The 16,257-nt window shown below is 43.1% G+C and overlaps 1 protein-coding gene across 3 annotated transcripts in view; it reads left to right on the top strand.

Moving 5' to 3' along the window:
* The window catches only part of SETX (senataxin), a 38,828-nt gene that overhangs the window by 5,764 nt on the left and 16,807 nt on the right, over positions 1–16,257 (top strand). For all 3 annotated transcript variants that reach the window (XR_012789581.1, XM_075578742.1, XM_075578741.1), the window contains exons 7-13: positions 1,376–1,547; positions 2,578–2,671; positions 3,947–8,155; positions 11,191–11,299; positions 11,717–11,896; positions 12,980–13,209; positions 13,683–13,850. Coding sequence is in view for 2 of the 3 variants with exons in the window: in XM_075578742.1 (XP_075434857.1) it covers positions 1,376–1,547; positions 2,578–2,671; positions 3,947–8,155; positions 11,191–11,299; positions 11,717–11,896; positions 12,980–13,209; positions 13,683–13,850 (5,162 nt within the window). In the remaining variant the exon portion in view is untranslated. The remainder of the gene's footprint in view (positions 1–1,375; positions 1,548–2,577; positions 2,672–3,946; positions 8,156–11,190; positions 11,300–11,716; positions 11,897–12,979; positions 13,210–13,682; positions 13,851–16,257) is intronic.

Genomic DNA, 16,257 nt, shown 5'->3' with positions numbered 1-16,257 from the left:
CCGCCAGGCACATGGACGCCACAGACGCTCTGCTTAGCGCTCCTGTTTCTCTTCAGTTATTTTGTAAGGGCAATACTTGCCTGTGGAAATGGAAACCTGCGCTATTTATAAGTATCACACTATGGTCTTTTGCGCGCCTCCTCTCCAGCTTTGTAGATTCCTAATGCTCGGCTGGAGATCCGTAAACCAACGCAGCCACACAGACGGTTCACAAAAGGAAGATTGAATCTGATCTTCCCATTTGCGAGAGAAAAAAGCTTATTTCTCTCTTCACCAGAACGTCTGTGGGGGATTTATGCACTTTACATATTTATTATAAGAATTGTCCATACATTGGGTGTTGTGGGGTTCTTTATAGTGTTTCACAGAGAGGTTTTGATATATATATATATATATATATACACACAGTGGTTGACAAATCACCAAAAAATCTACTCGCCACCTAGTACCAAACGTGTGTTGCTTGGGCCAATATTTACTCGCCCGGGGGTTAAATCCACTCGGCCGGGGCGAGCAAATGTATAGGTTTTTCGAACACTGTATATATATATATATAGCAATACAAAGGAGATTATAGGTGGCACACCACTGTTTTAAAGATTTTTTTTTAAAGGAGTTTACATTTGGTGCTCGCCTTCCGTTGATCCTGGCGTCCCAAAGCTGGATCCAAAGTAATAGCAAGATAGGAGAAAGGAAGAGGCACACAAATTGTAGTGGAATCAAATGATTTCAAATGTATTGATGCATCAGAGCTAACAATAGTAACGTTGCAGGACAAGCAGTCCCTTTCTCAGACCAAACACCTGGTCTGAGAAAGGGACTGCTTGTCCTGCAACGTTACTATTGTTAGCTCTGATGCATCAATACATTTGAAATCATTTGATTCCACTACAATTTGTGTGCCTCTTCCTTTCTCCTATCTTGCTATATATATATATGTGTATATATGCTATATGTGTATATCTATATATATATCTATATCTATATATGTGTATATGTGCTATATGTGTATATCTATATATACATATCTATATATCTATATATCTCTATCTCTAGAGACACACATACACACATACACGTTGTTTAAGTTCACAGTTTACCTTGTAGTGTGTTTACTCTCTGTTCTATATATCTCTTTCTTTCTTTCTGTCTCTCTCTCTCTCTCTCTCTCTCTCTCTCTCTCTCTCTCTCTCTCTCTCTCTCTCTCTCTCTCTCTCTCTCTCTCTCTCTCTCTCTCTCTCTCTCTCTGTCTGTCTGTCTGTCTGTCTGTCTGTCTGTCTGTCTGTCTGTCTGTCTGTCTCCTCTTTCTCTCTCTCATCTGTTTTTTATTTTAATGTCTCCACTAAATGGCCCTGTAAATGCTGAATCCTACCAGATGAAAGTGCTAACCCGTTCTGGCCTGCCCTGCACTGTTTCATGATGATCCTGGACCGTCTGGGCTCCAAAGTGTGGGGACAGCTGATTGATCCTATCCAGGCATTTCAAACCATCATAGGAAGCCCGAGCTACAACAGAGAGATCGACAACATTCGGAACAGTTACGGGAGGTCAGCTTGTAAATGTTATTCCAACTGTTTCATGTGAATGTCATGTATTTTGTGAGTCGCACACTCCACTTGTAATTATTATTATTAATAATAATTTGTAACGAGCCAACATATTCCGTAGCGCAGTACAATAGGGTTGGAGGACAAAAACAAACAAGCATGAGCATACATTGTTACAGTAGGTAAGGATGGCCCTGCCCCAAGGAGCTTACTATCTGTATGGAAGGGTAAGTGGTCGCATATGGTATCGGATAGCTGCTTTTTGGTAATAGGAGTTGGTGTTGGGGACAATAAGTGGGAGTGTGCGGAGGTAGAGCTGTGAGAGCAGGTAATGTGTTGGGGAAGCAGTAAGTGGGAGTGTGCGGAGGTAGAGCTGTGAGAGCAGGTAATGTGTTGGGGAAGCAGTAAGTGGGAGTGTGCGGAGGTAGAGCTGTGAGAGTAGGTAATGTGTGAGGGAGTTGGGGAAGCAGTAAGTGGGAGTGTGCGGAGGTAGAGCTGTGAGAGCAGGTAATGTGTTGGGGAAGCAGTAAGTGGGAGTGTGCGGAGGTAGAGCTGTGAGAGCAGGTAATGTGTTGGGGAAGCAGTAAGTGGGATTGTGCGGAGGTAGAGCTGTGAGAGCAGGTAATGTGTTGGGGAAGCAGTAAGTGGGAGTGTGCGGAGGTAGAGCTGTGAGAGCAGGTAATGTGTTGGGGAAGCAGTAAGTGGGAGTGTGCGGAGTTAGAGCTGTGAGAGCAGGTAATGTGTTGGGTAAGCAGTAAGTGAGAGTGTGCGGGAGGTAGAGCTGTGAGAGCCGGTAATATGTGAACCAGTTGGTGTTGGGGAAGAAGTGGGATTATGCGGTGCTAGAGCTGTGAGAGACGGTAATGTGTAAAGATGAAAAATCTTTAATTAAAAAAAAAAAATATATATATAATATATGTTTTTTTTTTTTGGAGTGTGCATGAACTTTAGTATAACAATGTTGTTTCGTCAGTGATTTTCATTTTTTTAAAATGTAATTAATTTATATATTTATTTTGCTCCCCTCAAGGACAACTAAACCTGAGCCAGAGGCAGATTGCGAGGAAGACATTGTGTCATGCAGCCAGATGGTGTATCACTTCAATGCAGAGAAAAAAAAAAAGGTATGTAAGCATCCTCCTTTATTTGCTTTGTGTAAACCATGTGGAATCATGTTGTCTGGCTAAATTGTTTTTGTTGAGACGATGCCGGACAGACTCCATATTGCTTCACTGACGATAGTACTGCTATCCGGATCCATTCTGTCTCCTTGCAACAGGCTTCTTAAATGAAAATGAACCCCCTTTTCTATCTTCGCTTGGTGCCTCCATTGTTGGGTAATTCCCCCCCCCCCCCCCCGGAAATTAAACTTTTAGATTTTTATTATGACATACAATAATAGGTGAAATAAAAGTATATAAACAGATTGATGACATAAGGCAAGTTGCAGTGCACTTACACCTCTAGCTTCATGCACCAACTTTAGCCCAAATCTAACAAAGAGTAAGAACAATGGTATATGTTACCACTCCACATGCACTCCAACATGTATTCCAGAGGATACAATCCTTCCCTAAACCAGTTTCAGCTCAGGTCGCTTACTGGGGAATCTATCACAACTCAAGATTACGTTGTACTTGGTCACCCTATTGCTGGGGTGCCCCCCGTTAATTGCGATACATCCGAGCTTGAACGCCTGGTAGCAGACAGATTCTGCTCCTCTTCTCCTTCCCTGCAGGAATGCTAGGGAATTGCAAAACCGGTATCTGAGCGGCCTAAAAAACAGCTGCGCCTATGTACAAAGTAAAAATGAAAATGATGTCTGTTGCAGTGAGACAGATTGGATCCTGTCATCTGTAGCTTCAGCTAAACAAGTTGGAGTCTGTTGGGAAGAGCCCTATTCAGGACAGGACTGAACAGTTGGGCAGAGTACTATTCAGGACAGGACTGAACAGTTGGGCAGAGCCCTATTCAGGACAGGACTGAACAGTTGGGCAGAGCCCTATTCAGGACAGGACTGAACAGTTGGGCAGAGTACTATTCGGAACAGGTGCCACGATTTTACAATCTGGGATATTTCGTGTTTTTTTTTTTGTTTTTTTTGTATTCTAGTAAAATATTTTCTTAAATTAAGAGGACAATCAGAAGTTGTTTTTGTCACTCCAGAACATATTTACCACCTTTTTGATATAGATATATATTATTTATACTTCAACAATTGAAGGTGGGAGTTAACTCCATAGAAGGTAAACCGTTTACTTATTAGTAAATACAGATGATCAATGGTTTGATTGTTCCAGTTTGAGATGATGTACTCAAGACTGGATTGCGATATTGCTATGGTACTGCAATTTTCCTTCCGTTCATCGCATATTTTAAATGTGTATTTTACGTTGTAGGACACTGGGTGGAAGAACGCAATCTGCCCAGATTACTGCCCCAACATGTATGAAGAAATGCAGAGTCTCGCGAATGTTCTTCAGTCTGACATTGGCCAAGACATGAGAGTCCATAACAGCACCTTCTTATGGTTTGTCCCATTTGTTCAATCTGTGATGGATCTCAAAGACTTAGGGGTTGCATACATCATGGAAGTCATTCACCATCTGTATTCCGAAATCAAGGATGTTCTTAATCAGAGAAGTCAGCAGTGCGACAAAGTTACGGAACTTTTCATTCTGGTTTTGGTGTCCATCATCGAGCTACACAGAAATAAAAAGTGCCTTCATTTGCTCTGGGTCAGCTCCTACAAATGGGTTGAAGCCCTTGTGAAATGCTCTGTCCTGCCAGCCAAAGACTTCAAGCTCAGGAATAGTTCTACAACATCATCAACTTCTGCCATGTCTTCCTCCCCCAATTCACAAACCACATCCTCGGTACAGTATGCTTGCATCCAGTTGATTCGAAGCCTGTTGAGAGAAGGCTACCAGCTCGGACAACAATCCAACTGTAAGCCATTTCTAGACAAACTCAACCTTGTTATGAGAGGAACCGTGTTCCGGAACTTAGAACTCAGCAAGGTGGAAACTCAGGATTTACAAGCATGTTTGAAGCAAATCATTAAAAGTGTTAAGGACAAAGTCTCCATGAATCCTAGCTCCACTTTGGAGCAAAGCACAACAAATAAGGTCCCATCTGTACCTTTTATAAAGATTGAAAGAGTTGATGATGAGGATGATGACTGGTATGGAACGAGCAGCCCCTCTCCTTTGCCACCGTCAGAAATCAAAAATGGTATTTCACCAAATTCAACAGATTGTCTGGAAGGACCGTGCTGGCCTCCCATTCGGATAAAATCACAGGAAGAAGAAAAATCCGGACCATCTGGCCCCAGCACTGCTTTTAAGACCGGTATTAAAAAGGAAATGTTAGAAAAGCCACAGTCTCCAACTTCTGAGGTGTGTATTTCATCTGAGACAATATGTAAAGTGTCACCTACCCAAAGTGTGGTTGATTCTTCAATGCACCAGAGTTTAAAACCCAAAGTGGAGTTGAGTGGGTGGCAGTCCAAGTTATCAAAGGTAATGGAGAAATCTTCCAATTATTTGAAATCTAAAAAAAACTGTGATGCTGAAGATAAAGTGGTCGGCAAAGAATCCAAGTTAGCAAATCTGTGTCCGTCTAAAGATGGTAAAAGAGGGAATTCAGTAATTGAAAACAAAATGAGGGGGGATTGTGCTGAGGGGATCTGCGGAAATGAATCTAAAATAACACCATCGCCGTATAACGTGCAGATTAAGACAGAACCATGTGACCTACAGTTTAAATCAACATCTCGCGCGAATAATTCAATTGACAATGATCAAGCAAGTGATGGGAACGATTGTATTCCTCCGATGGTGCTGAAAACTACTTTGAAGAAGAAAAAGAAAGTGTTCAATTCCGATAACTTTCCAGTAAACCAACAACTCAAACGGCTGTCTTTGGAGCACAAGGTTCCTGAAGAGAAGCCTGGTTCTTTAAAGCGGGAAGCTCATTTAGATCAAAAGAGTAATGTATTCGGAAAGATACCTGAACGGAAAGATATGACTCAAACTAGTACTCCTAATCTTGTAGAGAAGCGTAATGATTTAAAATTGGGTAGAGAGGCAGATAGTGATGATGATGATGATGATGATGACCTCCCACTGTCTCTGGTTAGAAAAAAAATAATGACGAAAGGTGCAAATATGTTACCCATCACTGATTCGCAAGTTGATCGGGATCTTGACCATCTGTCTTTGGCAGCCCATGCTAAGTGCATAAGCTTTCCTGTCGATTCAAGCCAGGACAGCATGGCTTCACAGGAGCCCTATCAAATTGAACGGAAGGTTAAGGGAACTGTGAGGTCGCCGCTCATTGACGATTCGTCCTCCGATACGGACGTGTCAAATGATCAGATCATAACCATCTCGGATTCTTCTTCGGAAGAAGAGACAAAACCAAGCATTACAAAGTCAGTAAAAATGGAGAAACATGACTTTAAAATCAATAAAGGTGACTGGCCTTCTACTTCTGCGTCCGACACCTCAAAAGCAAAGAGCGAAGTAAAAATAAAATCTGAAACATGCGACGAATGCGATTCGCAGTTCTTCGAGTTTGAAACTGAGGAGGAGGTGTTTTCTGTTTGGGGGGACTCGCAGGTTGACAAGGAAGAACCCACTCATACTCTGGAACGAAAGAAACCATCAAATCTCCTAACAACCCAAGACACCGATTTAAATCTCATAGATATTGAAGATTATAACCAATGGGGATACGACACAGACTTCATCTCTGATGATGTAATACAAAAAGCAGCAGAGGCTGCGGAGGAACAGTTAAAAGTGATTAAATCCGTTCGCATAGAGAACCTTAATACAGACACTAAAAAGGAAAGCAGCTGCAGTAAGACCACAAATGAGGTGTTCCTCGCAAGCGGCTTTTATGGCAAAGATGTGCATGCATCAATCACTGCTCCAAAGAAAACATCACCATTATCAAAGTTGTCTAGAGGCAAAAAAACGGGGACTGTGCTGGCTCAGAAAATTGTAACAAAGTCTAAAGCAAATAGGACTAAAAGCCCCTTGAAGGCACCAAGACAAAATAAAAGGTTTCTGAAGCCCGAGAGTCCGCGTAAAACGTCCACCTACATGACTTCACCTGCCGTGGTCCCACCAAAGAAAGATCGGAAGTGCCCTGAGCCAACTAATGCAGTAGAAAAACTCGGCTTGAAGAAAGCTCCTCGCAAAGCTTTTGATTTGTCTCAGCGCTCCTTAGATAGCTTGGCAGAGCTACGTAGCCACGGCAAAGAAGCTGGGTTTGTGGAGTCAAAGAGGCAAAAAACTAAACTAATTCCTCCACAAGCATTATTGATGAAAGGGAACCAAAAGTTGTTGGCTTGTCAGTTTTACCGTCAGACAAGACCGAAGGAGTCTGAGAAAGGGGCAAGAGCAGAGAACCCTGAGAACGGCAGAGAGAGAGTTGAAACTGCTGCAAAGAAAACCAGGCCAAAAACGGACCGTGAGACTTCAGGAACTAGCAAGTATAAGAAGAAAAGGACCAGCACTGATCTAGTACCAAACACTTCTAGAGAAGGAAAACAAAAAAATACCCATGTGTCTTTGGAAGCACATAACATCTCTACACACATCTACACAACTACAACAGCTAGTGAAAGTACTGATTCTGTCACGCAACATGACACAGGCCCCAGTGCTAAAATTCAGGAGGATGAGATAAGTGGTCCTTTCTTGGGGGAATTAATGCATTTGTCTCGTGCTTTGCATGGGGCGAATCTCCCTTCTGTTTCCACAACTGTGAAAGTAACAGAATCGAATGGTAATGAGGAAGATGTGGAAGAAGACCACTTGTTTTTAACCCAGGCTGACCCAGTTGATATGGAAATATGTTCACAGGAAGAAAATGAAATAGGCATTGGGATGCTTGAAGGCAATGGTCCATCCAACACCATGGTGGAATCTTCTGCATCACTTCCTAAATCTGCAGAGCAGTCACAATGCAAACACAGAGATTGCTTAGAAACAGTTAAGATTGCTGGAGAAAACTGTCCTAAGCACACTATACCTGAGAAAGCAGATGATCACCTGTTTGCCAAACCTGGTTTGCCACTTTCTCTTCAGAAACCTCCAAAACCTTCCACCGCCAAAGTTTTTAGTACTGGTAACACTTCGCGGAATGCCAATCTCACACGGGATCTGGAAAACATTGTAAAGCTCCAAGGTTCTTCGAAACCTAAACCTCAGCCTGTGAAACCTCCTACACCAAGGCTAGCCGTGACCCCATCTATCCAAAACAGGAGCACGATGCCACAGACTGTGAGTGGTGTTCTACAGCCTCTTATCAATCAAACAAACATTCCTCTACATCCTAGTTTCACGGCTGGGTCAGAGGCTGGGATTATTCGGCATCCTGCAGCAAAACCCACCCCTGGACCACCGCGTGACCAAGCTGTGCTGATGCGGGAGATTCTACAGTGGAAATATGAGATGTTCGACAAATTGTCTAAGTTTGGATCCCCCAATGACCTCTGTCAATTACCTCCAATGAAGGTCCCACTCAAGTTTTCGAGCTATGATGAGTACTTCAACGTTTTCTTCCCCCTGATGCTGCTTAACACGTTTGAATCGGTAAGAGCGATTTTTGATTCGTTGTCGTCTGAGATCCGGCCATTTCTTACACTTCGTTTTTAAGACCTAGATTAGTAGCACAAATCCCAGTTGAACAATTCTAGATGCACACGGGTTAGATGTATGCAGGTAGGTGTTGTAGCTCTACCTGTGAACCAATGTCCTACTTATATCATGATCTAAATGAATTGTATGACATACTTGGAGACGAGGACTCTCTTTCCCCAAAGGGGTGTGTGTGTGCGTGTGTGTGTATATATATGTATATGTGTGTGTGTGTGTGTGTGTGTGTGTGTGTGTGTGTATATATATATGTATATATGTGTGTGTGTGTGTGTGTGTGTGTGTGTGTGTGTGTGTGTGTATGTATATATATAGAGGGGGATGAAATGGCCCAAAAGGGTCATATAGTGTGCACCTTGCACTATACCAATTGTGAAAGGAGGGAAAACTGAATGGTATAACCTATGTAGTGTAGGAACAAAAACAGCAATAAAGTGTGGAGGTGGTGCTGGCAGGGAAGGGGTTAATATTGAACAAAAGGATAAAGAGAAGTTCCCTATATGCCGCACAAGAGGACACCTATACCTGTATTAAAACTTACTATTTATTAATAAACAATTAAAATATATTTATTGCAGCAAAAGTGTGAACCAAAATATTAAAAAGTGAATTAAAAATGGAGAGGTTAGCTGTGTGCCTAATTCAAACTAACAGTGTAGATCGAAACCACTATTCTGAGTATGAGTATCCCACAACTATATAATTATACTAGAAGTGGTAGTGATTCTGTTACAATTTAATGTCGTTTGAACACTACTCCCAAATGGTAAAGGATGTAACCTAAAATGATGTATACGTTCAAAATGAATGTGGTTGAGCCTGGTAGAATGTAGATCAGATATACATACACATTTGTGCCAGGCCGTCAGGTTCAGGATTTAGTGAGCCTGTGGGTCTGTTATGATAAGCCTTAGCAGCTGTCGCAAGATCACAAAGTATGTGTCTTGTACTTAGAACCATACACAAGATAAGGAGTAGTCAGAGTGTTGTGCTTCCTATTGAAGCCTCCGAAACACTCCGAAACACTCTGAAAGGAGGTTAGGCAGCAGACCTCTCCGATATAGCCAGCGAACTAGGTGGTAACGCTTAGCTTAGCATAACACATTCATTTTGAACGTATACATCATTTTAGGTTACATCCTTTACCATTTGGGAGTAGTGTTCAAACGACATTAAATTGTAACAGAATCACTACCACTTCTAGTATAATTATATAGTTGTGGGATACTCATACTCAGAATAGTGGGTTCTATCTACACTGTTAGTTTGAATTAGGCACACAGCTAACCTCTCCATTTTTAATTCACTTTTTAATATTTTGGTTCACACTTTTGCTGCAATAAATATATTTTAATTGTTTATTAATAAATAGTAAGTTTTAATACAGGTATAGGTGTCCTCTTGTGTGGCATATAGGGAACTTCTCTTTATCCTTTTGTTCTATATATATATATATATATATATATATATATATACACACACACACACACACACACACACCCTTGAACATTGTGTTATTATTCTTAATACACCTTTTGGTGCGACATTTTCCTCCGTGGCTCTGATTTTTGTTTTTAGTTAATAATTTTAAATAAACTATTTTCCTGTGTAGGTCATTGGGTGGGAATTATGGAACATAGCGACCATAAATTCAACATGTGGACACAGAAAACAGAATTGTCTGAGTTATATAGATATATATATCTATATAGATTTATATCTCACGCTGAAAAACAGACTCGACAGAGGCAGTGTGGTGCACGGTAAAGGCTAAATAGTTAGTCTGTAAGGATCCATAGAATATACCGGCATCAGCACGAGAGCTAATTACAAAAGTGGTTTATTGAGTCCAAAATGCCCACACATGGCGGACGTTTTGGTCCCCAGGGGGACCGAAGCGTCAGAAATATTTATGCCTTTTGGACTCAATAAACCACATTTATGTGATTTTATCTTTCATGCTGTGCTGGTATATTGGATCTCTAGGGATTCTTATAGACTTTAACTATGTACCCTTTACCATGCACTACACGTGTGTGTGTGTGTGTGTGTGTGTGTGTGTGCTGTGTGTGTATTAAACTTCTTTAACTCCTTGAATATATCCTCATTCTGTAGCGATCTTCATCTTGAGTTTTCAACCTAGGAGAGAACATGTTTCTTAGGCTGTGGCCAGCTTTATAGGGACTTCACAGCAGTATGTTTGCGTTATTTGCAAAAGTAGAAGGTGCAGGGCACAACCAAGAGAGTGGGTCCAAGAATGATAGGAGGACTCCTTGATAAAGTGCAACGTGCACGAAACGCGTAGGTGGTCTGTTATACCTCCCCTTTTTTATATGGACCTAATAAAATAACTTTTTTTTATATCATTCTTGGACCCACTCTCTTGGCGGTGCGCTGCACCTTCTACTTTTGCATATCTCTACCTGCTACCAGCAGAACGCCTCTCAGGGGCACAGGACATTTATATATGTGAGTATATTATTATTACCTTCATGTGATACTATAGCAATTCTGGTACTGTCCCAATGAGGTCCTGAGGAGTGGGTCTAGTCCCATTACTCTTTTCCTTCAGGGTTATTTTGTGCCTTTTTGAACTTCATTACACTATAGAATTCTATATTCTCTTATATACCACAAGCCCAGGGGTCTCCAAATTCAGTCCTCAAGAGCCGCCAACAGGCCGCTTTTTATGGATATCCCTGTTTCAGCACAGGTGACTGAGCCACTGATTGAGCCACCTATGTTGAAACAGGGATATCCATAAAAGCAGGCCTGTTGGCGGCTCTTGAGGACTGAATTTGGAGACCCCTGCACTAGCCTTGTACCCTGTGCCCTGACTTATGTGCCAATTATTCTATACGTTATCCTGCAAATCCGATACTTAAGCGCTTATACCACCAAAACCTTGTTTGCTTTCTTTCACTGCACAGTGACTAACCATTTCTTTTCTCACACATTTCTACATTGTGCAGTTGGGTCAGCAGTGGTCAGAGAAGCAAAAGGCGATCACTTCCCATGTGTGCAAGCTCCAACTGCAGAGCTTTTGCACCGACAGTGAGATGAAGCGGGGAGATTTTCAAGGCAAGGAACTTTTGATTAATTGACGCTATTGTGTAGTTACGGTCACTCCTATAGGCATACGGTAGTGTTGGTGATCGGTCTAGGACATTTTGGCCGCGGTCGTTCCGCTGCGACCAAATGAGCGCTGGTACTTGGCCGCAACACACCTCGCTGCCGGGATCTGTCGCTGCTTTACCACTATGGTAAGTACCTAACAACCCTTACCCTCAAATCCCCTAATGTTACCCCCAAGCCTAAAAACCTTAATCCCTAACCACTAAAACCCCATAAATGAACCCCCTACCCTAAAACTTACCTTATTGTAGAAGGTGAATGAGATATGCTCCGCAAATGTGAACAAAATATAAGTTGTTTGTGCAGCAGTATTGCGAGGCGTGTTTTTTTTCGCATTAACATTTTGTTTGCATGCTCCCACAGTTTGGTTTCGGGATGCTGACCTGAACAGTCAGCGTCACCCCAAGGAAGACGACTTGGTGTTTCTGCTCACGCCTCCGCTTTGGAACAGCTTCTCGGGAGAGGAAGCGGAGCCGCAAGGTCCATTGATATATCACACGGGGCACGTGTCTCGCTTTACCCGCTCGCAGAGGACACAGACCTGTAAGTAGAAACAGCGTAAAGCAATAATACGAAGGTGGTAAAGCAGACGTGGGGAGCGCAAACCATACAAAAGAGAAATATACAGAACAAATGTCAGTAGAAATACTGTGTAGTGAAAATTTGTATCAAATAAAATACAGACATGCAACTGGATGCACGGATGGTGGGAAAGGGGAGCACAACAATAATATAAACTTACACGGCCCTATGTAAGTCTGTGAGATGCAAAGTATCTTTAGAATCCTCTCCAACTATTGTATATGTGGTGAGATAGGATCGTAGTGAATAAAGGAACACACTGTGAGGTGTGGTATAATATAACATCTGACTCACACGGCCATGTGTGAGTCACTGCATAAAAGAGTATCTTTAAATCCTCTTCACGAGCCGAGTGCAGTACCCCAGTGGTGGTGCAGGCGTATGACTCTCACGGCCGTGTGTGAGTCACTGCCTCCAAACAGTTTCTTTAGCTTCTGCGTCTGCTGCGTGTCTCTTCGCAGTGTGTATTCGCACTCGTCGTAGGTACAGTCCCACACAGACAACCAGGATAATGCGAGTTAGATAAAACCACACATTTAATAACATATAACATAAACAACTAAAAAGCCACTCGCATAACGAGCAGTCTTGTGGCTTCTCCACTTCTCGTGGCTCCTGTCAGTTCTGCTGATTACCGCGTCCGGACTCAGGAAGAGAACTGCAGTGTGCCAGGGAATACAGAGTCCTTCTAGGTCCAAAATGCTCTACGTTCAGCAGGCTACGCGTTTCGCACAGGGTAAGTGCTTCATCAGGCCGCCAACTCCAGTCCCCTATGGCCACCAACAAGTCAGGTTTTCATTATATCCCTGCTTCAGCACAGGTGGTGCAGTTGAATACTGAGCCACCGGTGCTGAAGCAGGGATATCCTGAAAACTTGACCTGTTGAAGACCCTTGAGGACAGGAGTGTGCCACCTCTGCAATAATAGATCAAGCTCCGTTTTAAAGCTTGACCTTCAACCAATAGTGTAGCACCCCATGCATCTTAGCCTTCCTATGGAGCAGTTTCTTCTGTCTCACTGCATTCTTTCCCCCTCTACTTTTAGTGGATAAGGAGCAGTACACACTTTGTGACTTGTGTATCCACACTCATGGAAATTTGTCCAGATACCGTAACCACCAAGTGCAGTGTGTGGTGATTGGCAACCTGATTACCACCCAAAGGCAATTCAGAGCACTACTTCAGCTGCAAAGGAGCCCACTGTTCAGACCTATCGTCCATCCCTATCCCGCAGACTTCTTCCCCAGGGATATGGTTGGGCCTGAGAACTGCTCAGTAAGTTCATTGCAAAGTCTTAAGAGTATTTCTGATACCCAAAATAAGAGCAATACACTTGACCACAACCAAACCCTTCCCCTGTGTCCTGTCTCTTGCCTCATTGCGCCTAGATTTTCGAGTCAGTTTAACAGCTTATCTCGCCTTCCCCTGCCCCCAATGTGTTTTGAGATGTTATGTTTTGAAATCTCCCACATGCATGAAGAATGGTAGTCTCAAGTTTGCATCTGCTACAGCTTTCCTCTCTCCCCAACCAATGGTTTTCTTGTAGTAAACCAGACTCCTAACTGTACTAAATTATTAGCGTTGCAGAAATAGATCCTGCAGTTGCCTACATTCAAGTCGCCAGCCCGACTAAGTGAGAAGAGATAGGTGCTGCTCTTCTGACTAAACTAGAGACAGGAATAATGCGTTGCTGATTTCTGAAATGACGGTTACAGACTTTGTGACACTGTGCTGTGTCTCCTTTTCAGTTTCTCACCCTGAAGGAATATAACAGTGATCAGAAGTCTGCAATTGAAAAGGCCTACGCTATGGTGAAGCAGCAACCCCGGCAATCCAGAATCTGCCTGATCCACGGGCCCCCGGGGACTGGCAAATCTAAGACTATAGTTGGGCTCCTGTATCGCATGATGATGGAGGTAAAATATGTGGTTGTAATCAACTGTAATTATCTCAAGTGATATTCCCTTATTTCTTGTGTGTGTGTGTGTGTGTGTGTGTGTGTTCAAGGAGATCTATAGTAGCTCTTGTGTTGGTAGGTTTCTTCATACAAGGAAGGCTTGACCAATATACCCGGCTAAAGTGGGTAAGGTACTTGCCAACATGCTAATGAAGCCGGCATAGCAAGTAAGACCTCGACCCCCAAATATGGAACACACCGAAAAGCCATGGCCCACATTCTCCGCAGGTCGGATTGTCCCTGGGCTTGATAGCGTTCAGGAAGACAGCATGAAAGCCGAGGGTGCTAAGAATCACCGGCGGCTAAACGTCAGCTGTCATTTGAAACCTCACTCTGGCGACCTACAGCTGCCGGGCTCCAGTGAAGCAGCATTGCAAGAACTGGAAGGCGAGCTTGTAAAGATTTAAATGGGATATTGTTGGCCTTCATGAAGTAAGGAGAAAAGATGAAGGCTTCATTGAGCTCAAAAGCGGACACTTGTTATATTACAGAGTTACAGAAAATGGAATAATCGGTGCAGTAGACTTAATCATTAACCAGAGATGGAGAAACAAACTAAAGGGGAGTATAAAAGCAGCCAGAATAGTCATTCAGTAATTCAAATATTCCAAGTGTTTGCCCCAACATCAAGTCAGACAATGACGTGGAAGACGTCTACCATGAAGTCAACCAACTTTAGGCTGTGCTTATAGTGCCTTGCGACGCGACGTCGCTCCAAAACAAATCAATTGACTCTGTCGCCAGCACTTATAGTAAGCGCGATGGAGCGTTTGAAAATTTGGAAGCCGGTTTTATTTGATTTTATGTTTTTTTTTTTAGACACTAGCCTCATGTGACTGTTTCTCATAACCAATCAGAGCCCGCGGCCCGACCCCTTTGGTGACGTCGCTGGCGACAGTCGCTTCAAACCAAATTACAACTTTTGCTGGTGGCGACGGGTGACGTCATCGGTCGCGTCGCCAGCACTATAAGCGCGGTCTAACAACAAAGGAAATTGTCATCTCAAGATCATTATGGGAGTTTTCAATGCAAAGATTAGTGCCCAGCATAAAGACAAAGCATTAGTCGGTAAGTAATGTGGAGACAGATGGGTAGAATTTGCAGAATGTGAAAATTTTACATCATAATTCAATTTTCAAGAAGAATCCAAATAGAAACTGGACATGGAGTTGACCCAATGGAATTAAGAATGAGTTTAGCTAACAAACACGTGATTTGAAGACTGCACAGTTGTTCTCTGTTTTAACAAAAGGAGTGATCACCAATTTGGTTTGCTGCAAATTACTGTGGTTTTGGGTTTTTGTCTTTTTAATCAGTTTTCTTCTTTCCGTCTTCGCATTCAATCAACGTCAAGGACCTCAAGAGTAACGGCACAGAATTGTAACTGGAGCTTGCTCGAAATGCATGGGGGTACTTTAACAAAATATTATGAAGAACTTCTGAAGATTGTTGTTTTAAAGTGCAGACACAACTAGAGGAATCGCTAACAAAAAACAGAATAAGAAAATGAAAAAAATTGGAATACGCAAGAACAAGAATTGAATGCAGAGCTGTACAAGCCGATCCGCATACGTATAACTGAAGATCTAAGAAAATGGAACAGTCATGTGGTGAAGATAACAAAAGCTTAAAGAAGATGTAGCTTATGATTGAGGAGAAGCAAATCATCGCACTCCAGACAATGGATCAACAATTGTTACGCCGGTGCTGCCCGCAGACCAGGCCCGTCCCCTGAGCTGAAGGGTGAAGTGGCAATACACGCACCCGCAGCAAAGGGAGTGTGTCCGGAGTGTGGTATAAGTGTTGCCAGGCCATGTGTAGTAACGAAGACAATACTTGCCGGTACCGGTTGTAGAGATGGAGTGATGAATGCCTTGCCGAGGTCAGGGAGAGGAGAGTGGAAATAGGTTGTAGTCCAAGCCGTGTTCAAGGGGTTACTAGAGTGAGCGTTGTCCAAGGAGTGCCGAGGTCAAGAGCCAGAGAGGGTAGTAGTACGAGCCGGATCAGAACCTGTGAAAACACTAAGAGAATCCAGAAGTACTTCCATACAGAGACTATGTCGAGCAAAGACTGAGAGCAGAGAGGAGCTAGATAAAGCAGGGAGATCCAATCAGGAACGGAGGCGGGACAGGAAGAGCTACAGGGAGACACTGCAGATTGGTGCAGCCATAAAAAGCCAGGTGAGTCTTGTTGGTAACCTGAGTATGCCCGTGCGGCGTGCGGGGGCGGAGCCTGAGGTCCGGGGGACAGGAAGAAGAGTGAGCAGAGTGAGAGCGCTCCGTAACGCGTGGACCGCGCCAGAAGGTGCAGGTGTGTATGCGGGAGGGCGTGCACTTCTAAAATGCGTTGAGGAATTCTACATGAAA

This window comes from Ascaphus truei, chromosome 21, assembly GCF_040206685.1.
Source record: "Ascaphus truei isolate aAscTru1 chromosome 21, aAscTru1.hap1, whole genome shotgun sequence".
NCBI classification, from domain to species: Eukaryota; Metazoa; Chordata; class Amphibia; order Anura; family Ascaphidae; genus Ascaphus; species Ascaphus truei.
The sequence above is the reverse complement of the archived record's forward strand: the minus strand, read 5'-3'. Positions and strand labels throughout refer to the sequence as shown.